The following is a 22374-nucleotide window of genomic DNA, read 5'->3' as shown; positions in this document are numbered from 1 at the left end:
TGAGCGAGAGAAGGGCGCAGCGAGCAAGAGAGAGAGGCACGCAGAGAGCGAGAGAGAGAGGCGCAGACAGCGAGCGAGAGAGGCGCAGAGAGCGAGAGAGAGAGGCGCGCAGAGAGCGAGAGAGGCGCAGAGAGCGAGCGAGAGAGGCGCAGAGAGCGAGAGAGAGAGGCGCGCAGAGAGCCAGAGAGAGAGGGGCGCAGAGAGCGAGCGAGGGAGGCGCGCAGATAGCGAGCGAGAGAGGCACAGAGAGCGAGCGAGAGAGGCGTGCAGAGAGCGAGCAAGAGAAGCGCGCAGAGAGCGAGCGAGAGAGGCGCGCAGAGAGCGAGAGAGAGGCGCAGAGAGCGAGCGAGAGAGGCGCGCAGAGAGCGAGAGAGAGAGGCGCGCAGAGAGCGAGAGAGAGAGGCGCAGAGAGCGAGAGAGAAAGTGGCGCAGAGAGCGAGCGAGAGAGGCGCAGAGAGTGAGAGAGAGAGGCGCGCAGAGAGCGAGCGAGAGAGGGGCGCAGAGAGCGAGTGAGAGAGGCGCAGAGAGCGAGAGAGAGGGGCGCAGAGAGCGAGCGAGAGAAGTGCGCAGAGAGCGAGCGGGAGAGGCGCAGAGAGCGTGCGAGAGAGGGGCGCAGAGAGCGAGCGAGAGAGGCGCTGAGAGCGAGCGAGAGAGGGGCGCAGAGAGCGAGCGAGAGAGCGGCGCAGAGAGCGAGCGAGAGAGGCGCGCAGAGAGCGAGAGAGAGAGGCGCAGAGAGTGAGCGAGAGAGGCACAGAGCGCGAGAGAGAGAGGAATGTAGAGAGCGAGCGAGAGAGGGGCGCAGAGAGCGAGAGAGAGAGGCGCACAGAGAGCGAGCAAGAGAGGCGCAGAGAGCGAGAGAGTGGCGCAGAGAGCGAGCGAGAGAGGCGCAGAGAGCGAGAGAGAGAGGGGCGCAGAGAGCGAGCAAGAGAGGCGCAGAGAGCGAGAGAGAGAGGGGCGCAGAGAGCGAGAGAGAGGCACGCAGAGAGCGAGCGAGAGAGGCGCAGAGAGCGAGCGAGAGAGGCGCGCAGAGAGCGAGAGAGAGAGGCGCGCAGAGAGTGAGAGAGAGAGGCGCGCAGAGAGTGAGAGAGAGAGGGGCGCAGAGAGCGAGCGAGACAGACGAGCAGAGAGCGAGCGAGAGAGGCGCAGAGAGCGAGAGAGAGGCACGCAGAGAGCGAGCGAGAGAGGCGTGCAGAGAGCGAGCGAGAGAGTCGCAGAGAGCGAGAGAGAGAGGGGCGCAGAGAGCGAGCGAGAGGCACGCAGAGAGCGAGCGAGAGAGGCGCAGAGAGCGAGCGAGAGAGGCGCGCAGAGAGCGAGAGAGAGAGGGGCGCAGAGAGCGAGAGAGAGAGACGCGCAGAGAGTGAGAGAGGCGCGCAGAGAGCGAGAGAGAGAGGGGCGCAGAGAGCGAGCGAGACAGACGAGCAGAGAGCGAGCAAGAGAGGCGCAGAGAGCGAGAGAGAGGAGCGCAGAGAGCGAGCGAGAGAGGGGTGCAGATAGCGAGCGAGAGAGTCGCAGAGAGCGAGAGAGGGAGGGGCGCAGAGAGCGAGCGAGAGAGTGGCGCAGAGAGCGAGCGAGAGAGGGGCAGAGAGCGAGCGAGAGAGGGGCGCAGAGAGCGAGCGAGAGAGGCGCAGAGAGCGAGCGAGAGAGGGGCGCAGAGAGCGAGAGAGGGGCGCAGAGAGCGAGCGAGAGAGGCACGCAGAGAGCGAGAGAGAGAGGCGCAGAGAGTGAGCGAGAGAGGCGCAGAGAGCGAGAGAGAGAGGAGCGCAGAGAGCGAGCGAGAGAGGGGCGCAGAGAGCGAGCGAGAGAGGCGCAGAGAGCAAGAGAGAGAGGGGCGCAGAGAGCGAGCGAGAGAGGGGCAGAGAGTGAGAGAGAGAGGGGTGCAGAGAGCGTGCGAGACAGGCGCAGAGAGCGAGTGAGAGAGGCGCAGAGAGCGAGAGAGAGAGGTGCAGAGAGCGAGAGAGAGGCACGCAGAGAGCGAGCGAGAGAGGTGCAGAGAGAGAGAGCCGCGCAGAGAGCGAGCGAGAGAGTCGCGCAGAGAGCGAGCGAGAGAGTCGCGCAGAGAGCGAGAGAGAGAGGCGCAGAGAGCGAGCGAGAGAGGCGCAGAGAGCGAGCGAGAGAGGCGCGCAGAGTGCGAGCGAGAGAGGCGCAGAGAGCGGGCGGGAGAGGCGCGCAGAGAGCGGGCGGGAGAGGCGCGCAGAGAGCGAGCGAGAGAAGCGCAGAGAGCGAGCGAGAGAGTCGCGCAGAGAGCGAGCAAGAGAGGCGCAGAGAGCGAGCGAGAGAGGCGCGCAGAGAGGGAGCGAGAGAGGGGCAGAGAGCGAGAGAGAGAGGCACGCAGAGAGCGAGCGAGAGAGGAGCAGAGAGCGAGCGAGAGAGGTGCAGAGAGCGAGCGAGAGAGGCGCGCAGAGAGCGGGCGAGAGAGGCGCAGAGAGCGAGCGGGAGAGGCGAAGAGAGCGAGCGAGAGAGGTGCGCAGAGAGCGAGCGAGAGAGGCACGCAGAGAGTGGGCGAGAGAGGCGCAGAGAGCGAGCGGGAGAGGCGCAGAGAGCGAGCGAGAGAGGCACGCAAAGAGCGGGCAAGAGAGGCGCAGAGAGCGAGCAAGAGAGGCGTGCAGACAGCGAGCGAGAGAGGCGCAGAGAGCGAGAGAGAGAGGTGCGCAGAGAGCGAGCGAGAGAGGCGCAGAGAGCGATCGAGAGAGGCGCAGAGAGCGAGCGAGAGAGGCGCGCAGAGAGCGAGAGAGAGAGGCACGCAGAGAGCGAGCAAGAGAGGCACGCAGAGAGCGAGCAAGAGAGGCACGCAGAGAGCGAGAGAGAGAGGAGCAGAGAGCGAGCGAGAGAGGTGCAGAGAGCGAGCGAGGGAGGCATGCAGAGAGCGAGAGAGAGAGGAGCAGAGAGCGAGCGAGAGAGAGGAGCAGAGAGTGAGCGAGAGAAGGGCGCAGCGAGCAAGAGAGAGAGGCACGCAGAGAGCGAGAGAGAGAGGCGCAGACAGCGAGCGAGAGAGGCGCAGAGAGCGAGAGAGAGAGGCGCGCAGAGAGCGAGAGAGGCGCAGAGAGCGAGCGAGAGAGGCGCAGAGAGCGAGAGAGAGAGGCGCGCAGAGAGCCAGAGAGAGAGGGGCGCAGAGAGCGAGCGAGGGAGGCGCGCAGATAGCGAGCGAGAGAGGCACAGAGAGCGAGCGAGAGAGGCGTGCAGAGAGCGAGCAAGAGAAGCGCGCAGAGAGCGAGCGAGAGAGGCGCGCAGAGAGCGAGAGAGAGGCGCAGAGAGCGAGCGAGAGAGGCGCGCAGAGAGCGAGAGAGAGAGGCGCGCAGAGAGCGAGAGAGAGAGGCGCAGAGAGCGAGAGAGAAAGTGGCGCAGAGAGCGAGCGAGAGAGGCGCAGAGAGTGAGAGAGAGAGGCGCGCAGAGAGCGAGCGAGAGAGGGGCGCAGAGAGCGAGTGAGAGAGGCGCAGAGAGCGAGAGAGAGGGGCGCAGAGAGCGAGCGAGAGAAGTGCGCAGAGAGCGAGCGGGAGAGGCGCAGAGAGCGTGCGAGAGAGGGGCGCAGAGAGCGAGCGAGAGAGGCGCTGAGAGCGAGCGAGAGAGGGGCGCAGAGAGCGAGCGAGAGAGCGGCGCAGAGAGCGAGCGAGAGAGGCGCGCAGAGAGCGAGAGAGAGAGGCGCAGAGAGTGAGCGAGAGAGGCACAGAGCGCGAGAGAGAGAGGAATGTAGAGAGCGAGCGAGAGAGGGGCGCAGAGAGCGAGAGAGAGAGGCGCACAGAGAGCGAGCAAGAGAGGCGCAGAGAGCGAGAGAGTGGCGCAGAGAGCGAGCGAGAGAGGCGCAGAGAGCGAGAGAGAGAGGGGCGCAGAGAGCGAGCAAGAGAGGCGCAGAGAGCGAGAGAGAGAGGGGCGCAGAGAGCGAGAGAGAGGCACGCAGAGAGCGAGCGAGAGAGGCGCAGAGAGCGAGCGAGAGAGGCGCGCAGAGAGCGAGAGAGAGAGGCGCGCAGAGAGTGAGAGAGAGAGGCGCGCAGAGAGTGAGAGAGAGAGGGGCGCAGAGAGCGAGCGAGACAGACGAGCAGAGAGCGAGCGAGAGAGGCGCAGAGAGCGAGAGAGAGGCGCGCAGAGAGCGAGCGAGAGAGGCGTGCAGAGAGCGAGCGAGAGAGTCGCAGAGAGCGAGAGAGAGAGGGGCGCAGAGAGCGAGCGAGAGGCACGCAGAGAGCGAGCGAGAGAGGCGCAGAGAGCGAGCGAGAGAGGCGCGCAGAGAGCGAGAGAGAGAGGGGCGCAGAGAGCGAGAGAGAGAGACGCGCAGAGAGTGAGAGAGGCGCGCAGAGAGCGAGAGAGAGAGGGGCGCAGAGAGCGAGCGAGACAGACGAGCAGAGAGCGAGCGAGAGAGGCGCAGAGAGCGAGAGAGAGGAGCGCAGAGAGCGAGCGAGAGAGGGGTGCAGATAGCGAGCGAGAGAGTCGCAGAGAGCGAGAGAGGGAGGGGCGCAGAGAGCGAGCGAGAGAGTGGCGCAGAGAGCGAGCGAGAGAGGGGCAGAGAGCGAGCGAGAGAGGGGCGCAGAGAGCGAGCGAGAGAGGCGCAGAGAGCGAGCGAGAGAGGGGCGCAGAGAGCGAGAGAGGGGCGCAGAGAGCGAGCGAGAGAGGCACGCAGAGAGCGAGAGAGAGAGGCGCAGAGAGTGAGCGAGAGAGGCGCAGAGAGCGAGAGAGAGAGGAGCGCAGAGAGCGAGCGAGAGAGGGGCGCAGAGAGCGAGCGAGAGAGGCGCAGAGAGCAAGAGAGAGAGGGGCGCAGAGAGCGAGCGAGAGAGGGGCAGAGAGTGAGAGAGAGAGGGGTGCAGAGAGCGTGCGAGACAGGCGCAGAGAGCGAGTGAGAGAGGCGCAGAGAGCGAGAGAGAGAGGTGCAGAGAGCGAGAGAGAGGCACGCAGAGAGCGAGCGAGAGAGGTGCAGAGAGCGAGAGAGAGAGCCGCGCAGAGAGCGAGCGAGAGAGTCGCGCAGAGAGCGAGCGAGAGAGTCGCGCAGAGAGCGAGAGAGAGAGGCGCAGAGAGCGAGCGAGAGAGGCGCAGAGAGCGAGCGAGAGAGGCGCGCAGAGTGCGAGCGAGAGAGGCGCAGAGAGCGGGCGGGAGAGGCGCGCAGAGAGCGGGCGGGAGAGGCGCGCAGAGAGCGAGCGGGAGAGGCGCGCAGAAAGTGAGCGAGAGAGCTGCAGAGAGCGAGAGAGAGAGGGGCGCAGAGAGCGAGAGAGAGAGGGGCGCAGAGAGCGAGCGAGAGAGGCGCAGAGAGAGAGAGTCGCAGAGAGTGAGCGAGAGAGGCGCGCAGAGAGCGAGAGAGAGAGGTGCAGAGAGCGAACGAGAGAGGCGCAGAGAGCGAGAGAGAGAGGAGCAGAGAGCGAGCGAGAGAGGAGCAGAGAGCGAGCGAGAGAGGTGCGCAGAGAGCGGGCAAGAGTGGTGCAGAGAGCGAGCGAGTGAGGCGCACAGAGAGCGAGCGAGAGAGGCGCAGAGAGCGGGCGAGAGAGGCGAAGAGAGCGAGCGAGAGAGGCGCACAGAGAGCGAGCGAGAGAGGCACGCAGAGAGCGGGCGAGAGAGGCGCAGAGAGCGAGCGAGAGAGGCACGCATAGAGCGGGCGAGAGAGGCGCAGAGAGCGAGCGAGAGAGGCGCGCAGAGAGCGAGCGAGAGAGGCACAGAGAGCGAGAGAGAGAGGCGCGCAGAGAGCGAGAGAGAGAGAGGCACGCAGAGAGCGAGAGAGAGAGGAGCAGAGAGCGAGCGAGAGAGGAGCAGAGAGTGAGCGAGAGAGGAGCAGAGAGTGAGCGAGAGAGGCGCGCAGAAAGCGAGCGAGAGAGGCGCAGAGAGTGAGCGAGAGAGGAGCAGAGAGTGAGCGAGAGAGGCGCGCAGAGAGCGAGAGAGAGAGGCGCAGAGAGCGAGCGAGAGAGGCGCAGAGTGCGAGAGAGAGAGGCGCGCAGAGAGCGAGGGAGGCGCAGAGAGCGAGCGAGAGAGCCGCAGAGAGCGAGACAGAGGAGCGCAGAGAGCGAGAGAGAGAGGAGCGCAGAGAGCGAGAGAGAGAGGGGTGCAGAGAGCGAGTGAGAGAGGGGCGCAGAGAGCGAGATAGAGGAGCGCAGAGAGCGAGAGAGAGAGGTGCGCTGAGAGCGAGCGAGAGAGGAGCGCAGAGAGCGAGAGAGAGAGGAGCGCAGAGAGCGAGAGAGAGAGGCGCAGAGAGCGAGAGAGGCGCAGAGAGCGAGAGAGAGAGGAGCGCAGAGAGCGAGCGAGAGAGGGGCGCAGAGAGCGAGAGAGAGAGGGGCGCAGAGAGCGAGCGAGAGAGGCGCAGAGAGCGAGAGAGAGAGGGGCGCAGAGAGCGTGCGAGAGAGGCGCAGAGAGCAAGTGAGAGAGGCACAGAGAGCGAGAGAGAGAGGGGCGCAGAGAGCGAGAGAGACGCGCAGAGAGCGAGCGAGAGAGGCGCAGAGAGCGAGAGAGAGGCACGCAGAGAGCGAGCGAGAGAGGCGCAGAGAGCGATAGAGAGAGCCGCGCAGAGAGCCAGCGAGAGAGTCGCGCAGAGAGCGAGCGAGAGAGGCGCAGAGAGCGAGCGAGAGAGGCGCAGAGAGCGAGCGAGAGAGGCGCGCAGAGAGCGAGCGAGAGAGGCGCAGAGAGCGGGCGGGAGAGGCGCGCAGAGAGCGGGCGGGAGAGGCACGCAGAGAGCGAGCGGGAGAGGCGCGCAGAAAGCGAGCGAGAGAGCTGCAGAGAGCAAGAGAGAGAGGGGCGCAGAGAGCGAGAGAGAGAGGGGCGCAGAGAGCGAGAGAGAGAGGGGCGCAGAGAGCGAGAGAGAGAGGCGCAGAGAGCGAGAGAGGCGCGCAGAGAGCGAGCGAGAGAGGCGCGCAGAGAGCGAGCGAGAGAGGCGCGCAGAGAGCGAGCGAGAGAGGCGCAGAGAGCGAGAGAGAGAGTCACAGAGAGTGAGCGAGAGAGGCGCGCAGAGAGCGAGAGAAAGAGGCGCGCAGAGAGCGAGTGAGAGAGGTGCAGAGAGCGAGCGAGAGAGGCGCAGAGAGCGAGAGAGAGGAGCAGAGAGCGAGCGAGAGAGGAGCAGAGAGCGGGCGAGAGTGGCGCAGAGAGCGAGCGAGAGAGGCGCACAGAGAGCGGGCGAGAGAGGCACAGAGAGCGGGCGAGAGAGGCGCAGAGAGCGAGCGGGAGAGGCGAAGAGAGCGAGCGAGAGAGGCGCAGAGAGCGAGCGAGAGAGGCACGCAGAGAGCGGGCGAGAGAGGCGCAGGGAGCGAGCGAGAGAGGCACGCAGAGAGCGGGTGAGAGAGGCGCAGAGAGCGAGCGAGAGAGGCGCGCAGAGAGCGAGCGAGAGAGTTGCAGAGAGCGAGAGAGAGAGGTGCGCAGAGAGCGAGCGAGAGAGGCAGAGAGAGCGAGCGAGAGAGGCGCAGAGAGTGAGAGAGAGAGGCGCGCAGAGAGCGAGAGAGAGAGGCACGCAGAGAGCGAGAGATGAGGAGCAGAGAGCAAGCGAGAGAGGAGCAGAGAGTGAGCGAGAGAGGAGCAGAGAGTGAGCGAGAGAGGCGCGCAGAGAGCGAGAGAGAGAGGCGCAGAGAGTGAGCGAGAGAGGCGCAGAGAGCGAGAGAGAGAGGCGCGCAGAGAGCGAGGGAGGCGCAGAGAGCGAGCGAGAGAGGCGCAGAGAGCGAGCGAGAGAGGCGCGCAGAGAGCGAGAGAGAGAGGGGCGCAGAGAGCGAGAGAGAGAGGCGTGCAGAGAGTGAGAGAGAGAGGCGCGCAGAGAGCGAGAGAGAGAGGGCGCAGAGAGCGAGCGAGACAGACGAGCAGAGAACAAGCGAGAGAGGCGCAGAGAGCGAGAGAGAGGCGCGCCGAGAGCGAGCGAGAGAGGGGTGCAGATAGCGAGCGAGAGAGTCGCAGAGAGCGAGAGAGAGAGGGGCGCAGAGAGCGAGCGAGAGAGTGGCGCAGAGAGCGAGCGAGAGAGGGGCAGAGAGCGAGCGAGAGAGGGGCGCAGAGAGCGAGCGAGAGAGGCGCAGAGAGCGAGCGAGAGAGGGGCGCAGAGAGCGAGCGAGAGAGGGGCGCAGGGAGCGAGCGAGAGAGGCACGCAGAGAGCGAGAGAGAGAGGCGCAGAGAGTGAGCGAGAGAGGCGCAGAGAGCGAGAGAGAGAGGAGCGCAGAGAGCGAGCGAGAGAGGGGCGCAGAGAGCGAGAGAGAGAGGCGCGCAGAGAGCGAGCGAGAGAGGCGAAGAGAGCAAGAGAGAGAGGGGCGCAGAGAGCGAGCGAGAGAGGGGCAGAGAGCGAGAGAGAGAGGGGTGCAGAGAGCGTGCGAGAGAGGCGCAGAGAGCGAGTGAGAGAGGCGCAGAGAGCGAGAGAGAGAGGCGCAGAGAGCGAGTGAGAGGCACGCAGAGAGCGAGCGAGAGAGGCGCAGAGAGCGAGAGAGAGAGCCGCGCTGAGAGCGAGCGAGAGAGTCGCGCAGAGAGCGAGAGAGAGAGGTGCAGAGAGCGAGAGAGGCGCAGAGAGCGAGCGAGAGAGGCGCGCAGAGTGCGAGCGAGAGAGGCGCAGAGAGCGGGCGGGAGAGGCGCGCAGAGAGCGGGCGGGAGAGGCGCGCAGAGAGCGAGCGGGAGAGGCGCGCAGAAAGCGAGCGAGAGAGCTGCAGAGAGCGAGAGAGAGAGGGGCGCAGAGAGCGAGAGAGAGAAGGGCGCAGAGAGCGAGAGAGAGAGTCGCAGAGAGTGAGCGAGAGAGGCGCGCAGAGAGCGAGAGAGAGAGGTGCAGAGAGCGAACGAGAGAGGCGCAGAGAGCGAGAGAGAGAGGAGCAGAGAACGAGCGAGAGAGGAGCAGAGAGCGAGCGAGAGAGGCGCGCAGAGAGCGGGCGAGAGTGGTGCAGAGAGCGAGCGAGTGAGGCGCACAGAGAGCGAGCGAGAGAGGCGCAGAGAGCGAGCGAGAGAGGCGCGCAGAGAGCGGGCGAGAGAGGCGCAGAGAGCGAGCGGGAGAGGCGAAGAGAGCGAGCGAGAGAGGCGCGCAGAGAGCGAGCGAGAGAGGCACGCAGAGAGCGGGCGAGAGAGGCGCAGAGAGCGAGCGAGAGAGGCACGCATAGAGCGGGCGAGAGAGGCGCAGAGAGCGAGCGAGAGAGGCGCGCAGAGAGCGAGCGAGAGAGGCACAGAGAGCGTGCGAGAGAGGCTCAGAGAGCGAGAGAGTGAGGCGCGCAGAGAGCGAGAGAGAGAGAGGCACGCAGAGAGCGAGAGAGAGGGGAGCAGAGAGCGAGCGAGAGAGGAGCAGAGAATGAGCAAGAGAGGAGCAGAGAGTGAGCGAGAGAGGCGCGCAGAGAACGAGTGAGAGAGGCGCAGAGAGTGAGCGAGAGAGGAGCAGAGAGTGAGCGAGAGAGGCGCGCAGAGAGTGAGAGAGAGAGGCGCAGAGAGCGAGCGAGAGAGGCGCAGAGTGCGAGAGAGAGAGGCGTGCAGAGAGCGAGGGAGGCGCAGAGAGCGAGCGAGAGAGGAGCAGAGAGCGAGAGAGAGGAGCGCAGAGAGCGAGAGAGAGAGGAGCGCAGAGAGCGAGAGAGAGAGGGGCGCAGAGAGCGAGTGAGAGAGGGGCGCAGAGAGCGAGATAGAGGAGCGCAGAGAGCGAGAGAGAGAGGTGCGCAGAGAGCGAGAGAGAGAGGCGCGCAGAGAGCGAGAGAGAGAGGAGCGCAGAGAGCGAGAGAGAGAGGTGCGCTGAGAGCGAGCGAGAGAGGAACGCAGAGAGCGAGAGAGAGAGGAGCGCAGAGAGCGAGAGAGAGAGGCGCAGAGAGCGAGAGAGGCGCAGAGAGCGAGAGAGAGAGGAGCGCAGAGAGCGAGAGAGAGAGAGGAGCGCAGAGAGCGAGAGAGAGAGGAGCGCAGAGAGCGAGCGAGAGAGGGGCACAGAGAGCGAGAGAGAGAGGCGCGCAGAGAGCGAGCGAGAGAGTCGCAGAGAGCGAGAGAGAGAGGGGCACAGAGAGCGAGCGAGAGAGGGGCAGAGAGCGAGAGAGAAAGGGGTGCAGAGAGCGAGCGAGAGAGGCGCAGAGAGCGAGAGAGAGGCACGCAGAGAGCGAGCGAGAGAGGCGCAGAGAGCGATAGAGAGAGCCGCGCAGAGAGCCAGCGACAGAGTCGGGCAGAGAGCGAGAGAGAGAGGCGCAGAGAGCGAGCGAGAGAGGCGCAGAGAGCGAGCGAGAGAGGCGCGCAGAGAGCGAGCGAGAGAGGCGCAGAGAGCGGGCGGGAGAGGCGCGCAGAGAGCGGGCGGGAGAGGCACGCAGAGAGCGAGCGGGAGAGGTGCGCAGAAAGCGAGCGAGAGAGCTGCACAGAGCGAGAGAGAGAGGGACGCAGAGAGCGAGAGAGAGAGGGGCGCAGAGAGCGAGAGAGAGAGGCGCAGAGAGTGAGAGAGGCGCGCAGAGAGCGAGAGAGGCGCGCAGAGAGCGAGCGAGAGAGGCGCGCAGAGAGCGAGCGAGAGAGGCGCGCAGAGAGCGAGCGAGAGAGGCGCAGAGAGCGAGAGAGAGAGTCGCAGAGAGTGAGCGAGAGAGGCGCGCAGAGAGCGAGAGAAAGAGGCGCGCAGAGAGCGAGTGAGAGAGGTGCAGAGAGCGAGCGAGAGAGGCGCAGAGAGCGAGAGAGAGGAGCAGAGAGCGAGCGAGAGAGGAGCAGAGAGCGAGCGAGAGAGGCGCGCAGAGAGCGGCGAGAGTGGCGCAGAGAGCGAGCGAGAGAGGCGCACAGAGAGCGGGCGAGAGAGGTGCAGAGAGCGGGCGAGAGAGGCGCAGAGAGCGAGCGGGAGAGGCGAAGAGAGCGAGCGAGAGAGGCGCGCAGAGAGCGGGCGAGAGAGGCACGCAGAGAGCGGGCGAGAGAGGCGCAGAGAGCGAGCGAGAGAGGCACGCAGAGAGCGGGCGAGAGAGGCGCAGAGAGCGAGCGAGAGAGGCGCGCAGAGAGCGAGCGAGAGAGTTGCAGAGAGCGAGAGAGAGAGGTGCGCAGAGAGCGAGCGAGAGAGGCACAGAGAGCGAGCGAGAGAGGCGCAGAGAGCGAGAGAGAGAGGCGCGCAGAGAGCGAGAGAGAGAGGCACGCAGAGAGCAAGAGAGAGAGGAGCAGAGAGCGAGCGAGAGAGGAGCAGAGAGTGAGCGAGAGAGGAGCAGAGAGTGAGCGAGAGAGGCGCGCAGAGAGCGAGAGAGAGGAGCAGAGAGCGAGCGAGAGAGGAGCAGAGAGTGAGCGAGAGAGGCGCGCAGAGAGCGAGAGAGAGAGGCGCAGAGAGCGAGCGAGAGAGGCGCAGAGAGCGAGAGAGAGAGGCGCGCAGAAAGCGAGGGAGGCGCAGAGAGCGAGCAAGAGAGGCGCAGAGAGCGAGAGAGAGGAGCGCAGAGAGCGAGAGAGAGAGGAGCGCAGAGAGCGAGAGAGAGAGGGGCGCAGAGAGCGAGCGAGAGAGGGGCGCAGAGAGCGAAAGAGAGGGGCGCAGAGAGCGAGAGAGAGAGGAGCGCAGAGAGCGTGAGAGAGAGGTGCGCAGAGAGCGAGCGAGAGAGAAAGACACACACACACACATGCTCTATTTGACACAGAATTTATGGTGATTCACACAGTTACGCAGAGATGATGTTTGATGATCAGCTTACTATTTGTAGGATTGTAGTCACTCTTCCCTCTCCCTGTAAAACATGGAATGTTCAGTGAGTGACGAGACTGAGAGAAAATCAGAGACAGAGGCTGGAACTCTCGCTCGCACTGAGCCCCTACAACACAATTCTGAAATCCTCACTCTCACCCTGACTGGGACCCTCACTCCCACAGTGAACCGGGACCCTCACTCCCCCTCTGACCCAGGACCCTCCTCACTGCCCCTCTGACCCGTGACCCTCACTCCCCCTCTGACCCGTGACCCTCACTCCCCCTCTGATCCAGGACCCTCACTCCCCCATCTGGATCCGGGACCCTCACTCCCCACTCTGACCTGGGAAGCTCACTCCCCCCTCTGACCCGGGACCCTTACTGCCCCTCTGACCCGGGACCCTTACTGCCCCTCTGACCCGGGACCGTCACTCCCCTTCTGACCCGGGACCCTCACTCTCGCACTGACCCGGGACCCTCACTCTCGCACTGACCCGGGACCCTCACTCCCGCACTGACCGAATACCCTCACTCTCGCACTGACCCTGGACCCTCACTCCCGCACTGACCCGGGACCCTCACTGATACCCTGAACTCGTCATTCAATCTGAGACCCTTCCCACAATTCACAGACACTCCCCCTTTATCTTGAGCCCCTTACCCTCCCTATCCCAACCCTGGGCTCTCCCACCCACTCTGTGACCCCCACACCAACCTGAGACCCAGAGCCTGAGCCACCCCCACCCTGGAATACTCTCCCACAATCCCTCCCCCCAGTGAGGAGCTGCTCTTTTCCCTCCAATTCCTACCTTTCTTGTTGTAGATGACGACAGCCACAATGATGAGAGCGATGAGCACGAGGACCCCGACCACAATCCCGACAGTAACAGCAACCTGGGAGCGAGACTTTGGTTCTGTTAGAGAGAGAGAATCAGAGAGACTGAGTGAATCAGGGAGAGGGAAAAGTGAGAATCAGAGTGGGAGAGAGAATGTGAGAGGAAAAGAGGAGAGAGAACGTGAGAATGATGGAGAGAGAGTGAATTCGAGAGCGAGAGAGACAATCAGAAAACATAGAATACCTGACTCAGAACCTGGCCATTTGGCCCATCTAGTTGATGCTGGTGTTTATGCTCCATTTGATCCTCCTCCCATCTTCCCTCATCGAAACTGACCATCTTAACTACATATTTCCTTCTCATTCATTCCCCTTAAACTATACTGTTCACTTCAACCACTCCCTGTGGCAGCGAGCTCCACATTCACATCACTCTTTGAGTAAAGAAGTTTCTCTTGAATTCCCTATTAGGTTTCTTGGTGACCATCTTGTATTGCTGACCCCGAGTTACATTCTTCCCACAAGAGGAAACATTCTTTCTGTTTCCAGTCCATAAAAACCTTTCATAATTTTAAATCCTCGATTAGGTCAACCTTCTGTTTTCCTGAGAGCAGAGACCCAGCCAGTCAATCCTTCACTGAGATGTCCACCCACTCATTCCTTGAATCATCTCTGTAAATCTTCTCTATGTCCTCTCCTGTGAGTAAAAACCCTTCTGTAAAATGGTGACTGGAACTGCACACAGTCTGTAAATGTGGTCTCATCATGATTTGATAACGGTTTAGCAATAACTTCCTTGCTTTACAATTCTATCCCTCGAGAAATAAAGACTGATTTTCCATTTATTTTGTTCATGGCCTTGCCTAACCTATTGCGGATTGGTTTAACGTAAACCGAAATCCCTTTGTTCCTCAACCCCATCCAGCCCGGCACCTCCCAAGTAATAAGAGACCTCCCTATTCACCCCCAATAGAAAACTACCTCATGTTTATCTGTGTTAAACCCCATTCACCAATTATTTGCCCATTCTACAAATTTATTTATGTTCTATTATTTTGTTGCATATCGAATAATTCGTCCCAATTTGGTGACCTGAGCAAATTGAGAAATTGTGTTTCGATTCCAATGTCAAAATAAGTGAGTGTAAAGTGTGAACAGCGGTGATTCCAGCGTTGATTACTGCGGAACACCATTTCCCACCTTCTGTCACTCCTGGTGAACCTTCCTTGCACTCTCTCCAAAGCTTCTACGTCCTTCCGATAGGGTGGTGTCCAGAACAGCACAAAATACTCCAAATACGGCCTAATCAAGGTTTTATATGGCTGCAACATGATTTCCCAACTCTTGGACTCAATGCCCCAGCTGATAAAGGCAAGCATGCCAAATTATTTCTTAATCACCTTGGCCACTTGTGTTGCCACTTTTAGGTAACTGTGGACCTGCACACCCAGATCCCTCTGTATGTTAATGTACCTAAGAGTTCTGCTATTTACAGTATAATTCACACCTACATTTGAACCTCCAAAATGCATCACCTCGCATCAATCCAGATTAAACTCCATCTCCCATTTTTGTGCCCAAATCTCCAATCTATCTATATCCTGTTGTATCCTCTGACAATCCCCGGCACTATCACTGTCAATTGTCAGAAAAAAAACATCTGGGTTCACTAATCTTCTTTAGGGAAAAAAAAATCTGCCGTCCTTACCTGGTCTGGCCTACTTGTCACTTCAGATCCACAGCAATGTGGTTGACTCTCAAATGCCCTCCGGACAAGGACAACTAGGGGTGGGCAATAAATGCTGGCCAGTCAGCAACATCCATATCCCACAAATGAATTTTTAAAATTTAGCAAGGACTGGGCCTTTTTAAGTCCACGGTCAAATCTTATTTAGTTGCACTGGGAGAGTCTCCAAAAAAAATCATTGTCATTACAGACTCTTCCACTGGGGATACCACCGATCGGATATCTGCTAACGATAGTCGGCTCAAGGCCTCCTGGTAATTGTAGGCGGTCAGTAATAAAGCCCACTGCTGGATTCGGGCTGATGTTATGGGCAACACTGCCTGGTCCTCTTTAAACAGTCCTAGGAGTGGCTTGTGGTCTGTGTCTTACTTACAAATTTCTGCCCATAATGGCGCTGGTGGAATCTTTTCACTCCTAATATCACCGCCAACCCTTCTTTTTCGACATGGGCTTTTTTGCAATAGTCAAGGTCCTGGGAGCATAAGCAATTCCACTCTGTTTGGCCACTGATGTGCAAAAGCCGTCATGAAGCCATACAAGGATGTGTCGCAGGTCAGTGATAGTTCTTTCCTGGGATCATAATGCGCCAGAATATTAAAAGAGGAAAGTTGTTGCTTTTGTTTATTGAAAGCCAAGGATTGACTGGAAGACGACTCTCAAGGCTGATCTTTTTTTAGTAGGTGGTGTAATGGAGCCAGGATGGAGGCAAGATTGGGTTTAAATTTCCCAAATAGGTTATTGTTATGAAGCAGAGGTTGATCCCCCTCTGAGAACTAAGGCCTCACCACTCAAAGAGGAGCACCTCGCCATAATCTGTAAAAGTGAGTGTGAAGTGGTACAATCTGCTCTTCAGCAACTTTTACTGGTTAAATCAAAATAACTGCCTGACACTCTCAAAAATCAACAAGGAACAACTTATTTATCTAACTAACAGTGAACAAGTTAACAAAACCATTAACAAACTGAATAAAATGATTCAAATAGAATGCTGTTCAGATGCATACAATTCCCACTTATTGACAAAGATTTAAGAACATAAGAACTAGGAGCAGGAGTAGGCCATCTGGCCCCTCAAGCCTGCTCCACCATTCAATAAGATCATGGCTGATCTTTTTGTGGACTCAGCTCCACCTACCCGCCCACACACCATAACCCTTAATTCCTTTACTGTTCAAAAATGTATTTATCCTTGCCTTAAAAACATTCAATGAGGTAGCCTCAACTACTTCACTGAGCAGGGAATTCCACAGATTCAAACCCATTGTGTGAAGAAGTTCCACCTCAATTCAGTCCTAAATCTGCTCCCCCTAATTTTGAGGCTATGTCCCCGAGTTCTAGTTTCACCCGCCAGTGGAAACAACTTCCCTGCTTCTATCTTATCTATTCCCTTCATAATCTTATATGTTTCTATAAGATCTCCCCTCATTCTTCTGAATTCCAATGAGTATAGCCCCAGTCTACTCAGTCTCTCCTCATAAGCCAACACCCTCAACTCCAGAATCAACCAAGTGAATCTCCTCTGCACCCCCTCCAGTGCCAGTATATCCTTTCTAAAGTAAGGGGACCAAAATTGTACACAGTACTCCAGGTGTGGCCTCACCAGCACCTTATACAGCTGCAACATAATCTTGCTGTTTTTAAACTCCATCCCTCTAGCAATGAAGGTCAAAATTCCATTTGCCTTCTTAATTACCTGCTGCACCTGCAAACCAACTCCTTGAGATTCCTGCACAAGGATACCCAGGTCCCTCTGCACAGCAGCATGCTGCAAATTTTTACCATTTAAATAATAGTCCATTTTGCTGTTATTCCTACCCAAATGGATGACCGCACATTTACCAACATTGTACTCCATCTGCCAGACCCTCGCCCACTCACTTCGATTATCTATATCCCTTTGTAGACTTTCAGCATGCTCTTCACACTTTGCTCGTCCAGCCATCTTTGTGTCATCTGCGAATTTTGACACACTACACTTGGTCCTCAATTCCAAATCATCTCTGTAAATCGTAAACAATTGCGGTCTCAACACTGATCCCTGAGGCACACCACTAGTCAACCAGAAAAACACCCATTTACCCCCACTCTTTGCTTTCTGTTAGTTAACCAATCCTCTATCCATGCTAATACATTACCTGTAACACTGTGCACCTTTATCTTATGTAGCAGTCTTTGGTGTGGCACCTTGTCAAATTCGTTCTGGAAATCCAGATACGCCAAATCCACAGGTTCCCCATTGTCCACTGCACCTGTAATGTTCTCAAAGCGCTGGAAAGAGTGCAGAGGAGATTTACCAGGATGCTGCCTGGTTTGGAGAGTAGGTCTTATGAGGAAAGGTTGAGGGAGCTAGGGCTGTTCTCTCTGGAGCGGAGGAGGCTGAGGGGAGACTTAATAGAGGTTTATAAAATGATGAAGGGGATAGATAGAGTGAACGTTCAAAGACTATTTCCTCGGGTGGATGGAGCTATTACAAGGGGGCATAACTAGGGTTCGTGGTGGGAGATACAGGAAGGATATCAGAGGTAGGTTCTTTACGCAGAGAGTGGTTGGGGTGTGGAATGGACTGCCTGCAGTGATAGTGGAGTCAGACACTTTAGGAACATTTAAGCGGTTATTGGATAGGCACATGGAGCACACCAGGATGATAGGGAGTGGGATAGCTTGATCTTGGTTTCAGATAAGCTCGGCACAACATTGTGGGCCGAAGGGCCTGTTCTGTGCTGTACTGTTCTATGTTCTATGTTCTAAGTGGATTGCACAGGGCCCTTCTGAGGATGAATTGTTGAATATCTCCGGGAATCCTCATCTAGTTGTAATTGTAAGTAAGCGTGATTCATGTCAAGTTTCACAAACAAGAGTCATCCTTCCAACCAGCTGCAAGAAACAGTTTACCGTTTGTTTAGGATCCCCGCAAACATGGAATGATCCATCTGGCTTCAAAATTGGTAAGACTGGTGCTGCCCATTCCACAAATTGGACTGGTTTGATGATCCCTTCACGTTCCAGTCTTTGGATTTCTGCTTCAACTTTTACCCGTAAGTCAAATGGTGCTGGGCGGGCCTTGCAAAATTGTGGAATCACTTCCTAGTCAACAGGTAAGGTCGCCTTGGCTCCTTTGATTGTCCCAAGACCTTCCTGGAAAGCTTTAGTTTACTTAATCAGGACTTCACTAAGGCAGCCATTCTCTGGCTGAAGATGTTTCTGAAATAACTCCCATGAGGCTGGTGTCCCTTCACCAAATTTAGATGTATGAACATAGTAAGCAACACTCAGACAGGTACTTCCTCATACTGGTGGCACAGTGGTTAGCACTGCTGCCTAACTGCACCAGGGACCTGGGTTCAATTCCCGCTTGGGTCACTGTCTGTGCGGAGTCTGCGCGTTCTCCCCGTGTCTGTGTGGGTTTCCTCCAGGTGCTCCGGTTTCCTACCACAGTCCAAAGGTTGTGCTGGATAGGTGGATTAGTAATGCTAAATTCTCCCTCAGTATACCCGAACAGGTGCCGGAATGTGGCGACTCAGGGATTTTCACAGTAACTTCATTGCAGTGTTAATGTAAGCCTAATGTAACACTAATAAATAAACTTCAAACTTTAAACCCAGAGTGCGAGTAACGCTGACACTCCACATTATGAACACATGCAGGGCTCCCTGATTGGACAATCCATTACTGGCTTAATTTGGGAGCGAATATTTTGAGAGGTCCACATCTTGGGCCTTGTTAAAGTCACTGCAGGTGGACCACCCTATAATCCATCAACCTCCCCTTGAAAGAAACCTTCCATTAGACTGCTCATTCTGGACACATGTAAAACCCTCACATTTTTTTTATTGTGATCGGGCCCTGAACCCTCTTCCTTCTCCTTATCCCCCGTTCACTGTGTGAGTGCAGAGGGGTCAATGTTGTGAAACTTTTCTCATGTGAGTATTTTCATCTTACCTCAGGTTTACTGTGCAAGTTATTCACAGAGAATAGGAACACTCCAAATTTATGGGTTGGGGAAAAGATGCCACCATTTATAAAGAGAGAGCTCAGAATTTAAAACAAAACTGACTGTTAGTGGACGAGTCGTGAGGGGGGAAATCAGGGCAGTTCATACTGACAACCCCCCACCGCCTGTAACACAGGATTCACTGGGTCCTGCCATATTGTAATATCCCAGGATAAACTGGGCCCATTCATACTATAATATCTCAGGAGACAATAGGGCCTGTGGCACGGTAAAATCCCAGTAATCCCAATTCCTGTCCCCGAATGGTGGCACCATGGTATATAATGTATTGAAGATTAATATATCTTTCCCTCGCTCTGTATCCTGGGCCTCAGGCTGTCATAGAATCAGAGATATATAGAATCCATTCAGTACAGAAAGAAAGATGCCATTCAGCCCATCGAGCCTGCACCAACAACAATCCCACCCAGGCTCTATCCACGTGACCCCATGTGTTTACCCTGCTAATCCCCCTGACACTAACAGGCAATTTAGCATGGCCACTCTACCGAACCTGCACATCTTTGGACTGCGAGAGGAACCGGAGATCCGAGAGGAAACCCATGCAGGCACGGGGAGAATGTGCAAACTCCACATAGACAGCGGCCCAGGGTTGGAATTGAACGCGGATCCCAGGTGCTGTGAGGCAGCAGCGCTAATCACTGGGCCTCAAAGCCCTATCCTCGGCTGACAGCTCAGCACTGACCCTCCCTCCTGTGATCCTGGCCTGAGGCTGGGGCCTCACTAACAGTGAGAAACAGTCTTACCGTAAATCACCACCAGTGTCTCCTTCATCCCGCTGTGTTCCACCCGACAGGAATACTCGGCCTGGTCCTCTGGATCAAACTCTACCCATTTCCGGATCTGGTAGGTGCTGTCGTGATTGGGTAAAATCCCAGTGGACAGAGTCTCATCAATCACCACTCCGTCTCTCCACAGATTCACCTCGATGGCTTGAGGGTAAAACCCGGTGACGGCACAGGACAGCCGGTTAGAATCACCCAGACGGGTAAAGGACACGACGGGGGCAACTGAGAGAGAAAGAAAGAGGAGTCAGTACAGGAACCTCAAGATAGAGAGTCCCGGCATCACCCCCTTCACCGACTCTCACTCCCCCCTCACTCACCGACTCTCACTCCCCACCTCACTCACCGACTCTCAGTCCCCCCTCACTCACCGACTCTCACTCCCCCCTCACTCACCGACTCTCACTCCCCCCTCACTCACCGACTCTCACTCCTCCTCACTCACCGACTCTCACTCCCCCCTCACTCACCGACTCTCACTCCCCCCTTCAGTCACCGACTCTCACTCACCCACTCTCACTCCCCCCTCACTCCCCGACTCTCACTTCCACCCCACTCACCGACTCTCACTCCCCCCTCACTCACCGACTCTCACTCCCCCCTCACTCACCGACGCTCACTCCCCCCTCACTCACCGACTCTCACTCCCCCCTCACTCACCGACTCTCACTCCCCCCTCACTCACCAACTCTCACTCCCCCCTCACTCACCGACTCTCACTCCCACCTCACTCCCCGACTCTCACTCCCACCTCACGCCCCGACTCTCACTCCCACCTCACTCCCCGACTCTCACTCCCACCTCACTCCCCGACCCTCACCGACTCTCACTCCCCCCCTCACTCCCCCTCACTCACCGACTCTCACTCCCCCCTCACTCACCGACTCTCACTCCCCCCTCACTCACCGACTCTCACTCCCCCCTCACTCACCGACTCTCATTCCCCCCTCACTCACCGACTCTCACTCCCCCCTCACTCACCGACTCTCACTCCCCCCTCACTCACCGACTCTCACTCCCCCCTCACTCACCGACTCTCACTCCCCCCTCACTCACCGACTCTCACTCCCCCCTCACTCACCGACTCTCACTCCCCCCTCACTCACCGACTCTCACTCCCCCCTCACTCACCGACACTCACTCCCCCCTCACTTACCGGAGGAGATGCCGCGGAGATAGCGGAGAAGCTACGGCATCTCCTCCGGAGCCTTCAACATGTCATTGATGAAGACGAACATCTCGCCAAGGCCATCCCCACACCCCCACTTCTTGCCTTCAAACAACCGCACAACCTCAAACAGACCATTGTCCGCAGCAAACTACCCAGCCTTCAGGAGGACAGTGACCATGACACCACACAACCCTGCCACAGCAACCTCTGCAAGACGTGCCGGATCATCGACACAGATGCCATCATCTCACGTGAGCACACCATCCACCAGGTACACGGTACATACTCTTGCAATTCGGCCAACGTTGTCTACCTGTTACGCTGCAAGAAAGGATGTCCCGAGGCATGGTACATTGGGGAAACTATGCAGACGCTGCGACAACGGATGAATGAACACCGCTCGACAATCACCAGGCAAGACTGTTCTCTTCCTGTTGGGGAGCACTTCAGCGGTCACGGGCATTCGGCCTCTGATATTCGGGTAAGCATTCTCCAAGGCGGCCTTTGCAACACACGACAGCGCAGAGTTGCTGAGCAGAAACTGATAGCCAAGTTCCGCATACACGAGGACGGCCTCAACCAGGATATTGGGTTCATGTCACACTATTTGTAACGCCCACAGTTGCGTGGACCTGCAGAGTTTCACTGGCTGTCTTGTCTGGAGACAATACACATCTTTTTAGCCTGTCTTGATGCTCTCCCCACTCACATTGTTTTGTTTCTTAAAGACTTGATTAGTTGTAAGTATTCGCATTCCAACCATTATTCATGTAAATTGAGTCTGTGTCTTTATATGCTCCGTTTGTGAACAGAATTCCCACTCACCTGAAGAAGGGGCTTAGAGCTCCGAAAGCTTGTGTGGCTTTTGCTACCAAATAAACCTGTTGGACTTTAACCTGGTGTTGTTAAACGTCTTACAATCAGGTAAATACAGCTGTTGACATCATCAGTTGCCGGGTAGAATCAGCTGAAAGGAGTTTGATGCAGTGACTGAGGGAAGGACATTAAGAACAGCAGCAGGTCTGAGCGAACCATTCAGTGAGATCACTGCTGATCTGGACCCCAGTTTCTGACTATAAACCAGATCCTCAGATATCATTACCCAATAAAAATCTGTCACTCTGAGATTGAAAAGCTCCAATTGTTAACTTTTTATTGTGGAGAGACTGGATGTGGATTCCACACTGCTGAATTATTTTAACATTATAAACAGATCGATCAGATCACCCATCAACATTCTAAAAGCTGGGGAATAAAAACCCCTTTTATTTAACCTCCTTTTATTATTCTGGTGATCAGAACTGCACCCCCTCCAAGACCAATCTCTCCTTCCTGAGGTGTGGTGTCCAGAACTGAACACAGTGACTCAAGAAAGTGTCTGACCAAGACTCTGTTAAACTGAAGCTTCACTTCCATCACTTTATATACCAGCCCCCTCCAGATAAAGTTCAATGTGCCCTTAGAGAGAATGGTGAAATGGGCAGACACAAATACAATGCAGAGAAGCGTTTTAAGTGATGCAGTTTGAAGGGAAGAAAATGAACAGTTAATCTAAACTGAATGGGATGGTTATAAAGGGATTGCAGGAACAGAGAGACCTGAGTGAGTATGAGGCTGGCAGGAAGGTGTGATGAGGCTGTGAAAGAAGCATCTGGACCCCATTGCTTTGTAAATAGAGGCACAGAGTATAAAAGCAAGGAGGTCACGCTGAACATTGATAAAATATTGATTCGATCTCAGCTGGAGAATTGTATCCGTTTCTGGTCACAATGTTTCAGGAAGGATGTCGAGGCCTTGGAGAGGGTGCAGAGGAAATTTGCTGAATTATTGGAGATGAGAAACTTCTGACTGACAGTAGGACTAATCCAATGTGTTGGGACAATCATACCTTCCAAAAATCTTGGAAAGACATTGCATTATCTGGTAATAGATGATGACCTCGCAAATTTTTTTTAAGAAGGCCATAAGTTCTCCTTGGACTGGGAGCCAGCCTGTCTTCACCTGAGCTGTGTGGGACTTGAGGAAGAGATGTTTGTTTGTTCTGAACTGGAATCACTTTAATTGATGGGGAATAAAACTGAAAAGCAAAGGCTAGTGATGTTCTGGAAATCTCATGGCAGGGACAGACTTTAAGTTTTGAACCTGTTGGTTTTGAAGTCAGTCTCCTTGGGGAATAAGTTGAGAAATGGAGACGGCCCGACCTGATTCTCTCTCTACCTTGCCTCAAGTTGTGTCTGGTTCACTACTACCTGGTAAGAAGTTTAACAACACCAGGTTAAAGTCCAACAGGTTTATTTGGTAGCAAAAGCCACACAAGCTTGTGTG

At 57.0% G+C, this 22374-nt stretch overlaps 1 protein-coding gene across 1 annotated transcript in view; it reads right to left on the bottom strand.

The window, feature by feature from the left end:
* The window catches only part of LOC144497682 (uncharacterized), a 273548-nt gene that overhangs the window by 58707 nt on the left and 192467 nt on the right, over nt 1–22374 (bottom strand). The window contains exons 3-4 of the mRNA XM_078219123.1: nt 18840–19103; nt 12309–12413 (exon numbers count right to left, since the gene is read on the bottom strand). Of these exons, the coding sequence (XP_078075249.1) occupies nt 12309–12413; nt 18840–19103 (369 nt within the window). The remainder of the gene's footprint in view (nt 1–12308; nt 12414–18839; nt 19104–22374) is intronic.

This window comes from Mustelus asterias, chromosome 8, assembly GCF_964213995.1.
Source record: "Mustelus asterias chromosome 8, sMusAst1.hap1.1, whole genome shotgun sequence".
In the NCBI taxonomy this organism is placed as follows: domain Eukaryota; kingdom Metazoa; phylum Chordata; class Chondrichthyes; order Carcharhiniformes; family Triakidae; genus Mustelus; species Mustelus asterias.
The sequence above is the reverse complement of the archived record's forward strand: the minus strand, read 5'-3'. Positions and strand labels throughout refer to the sequence as shown.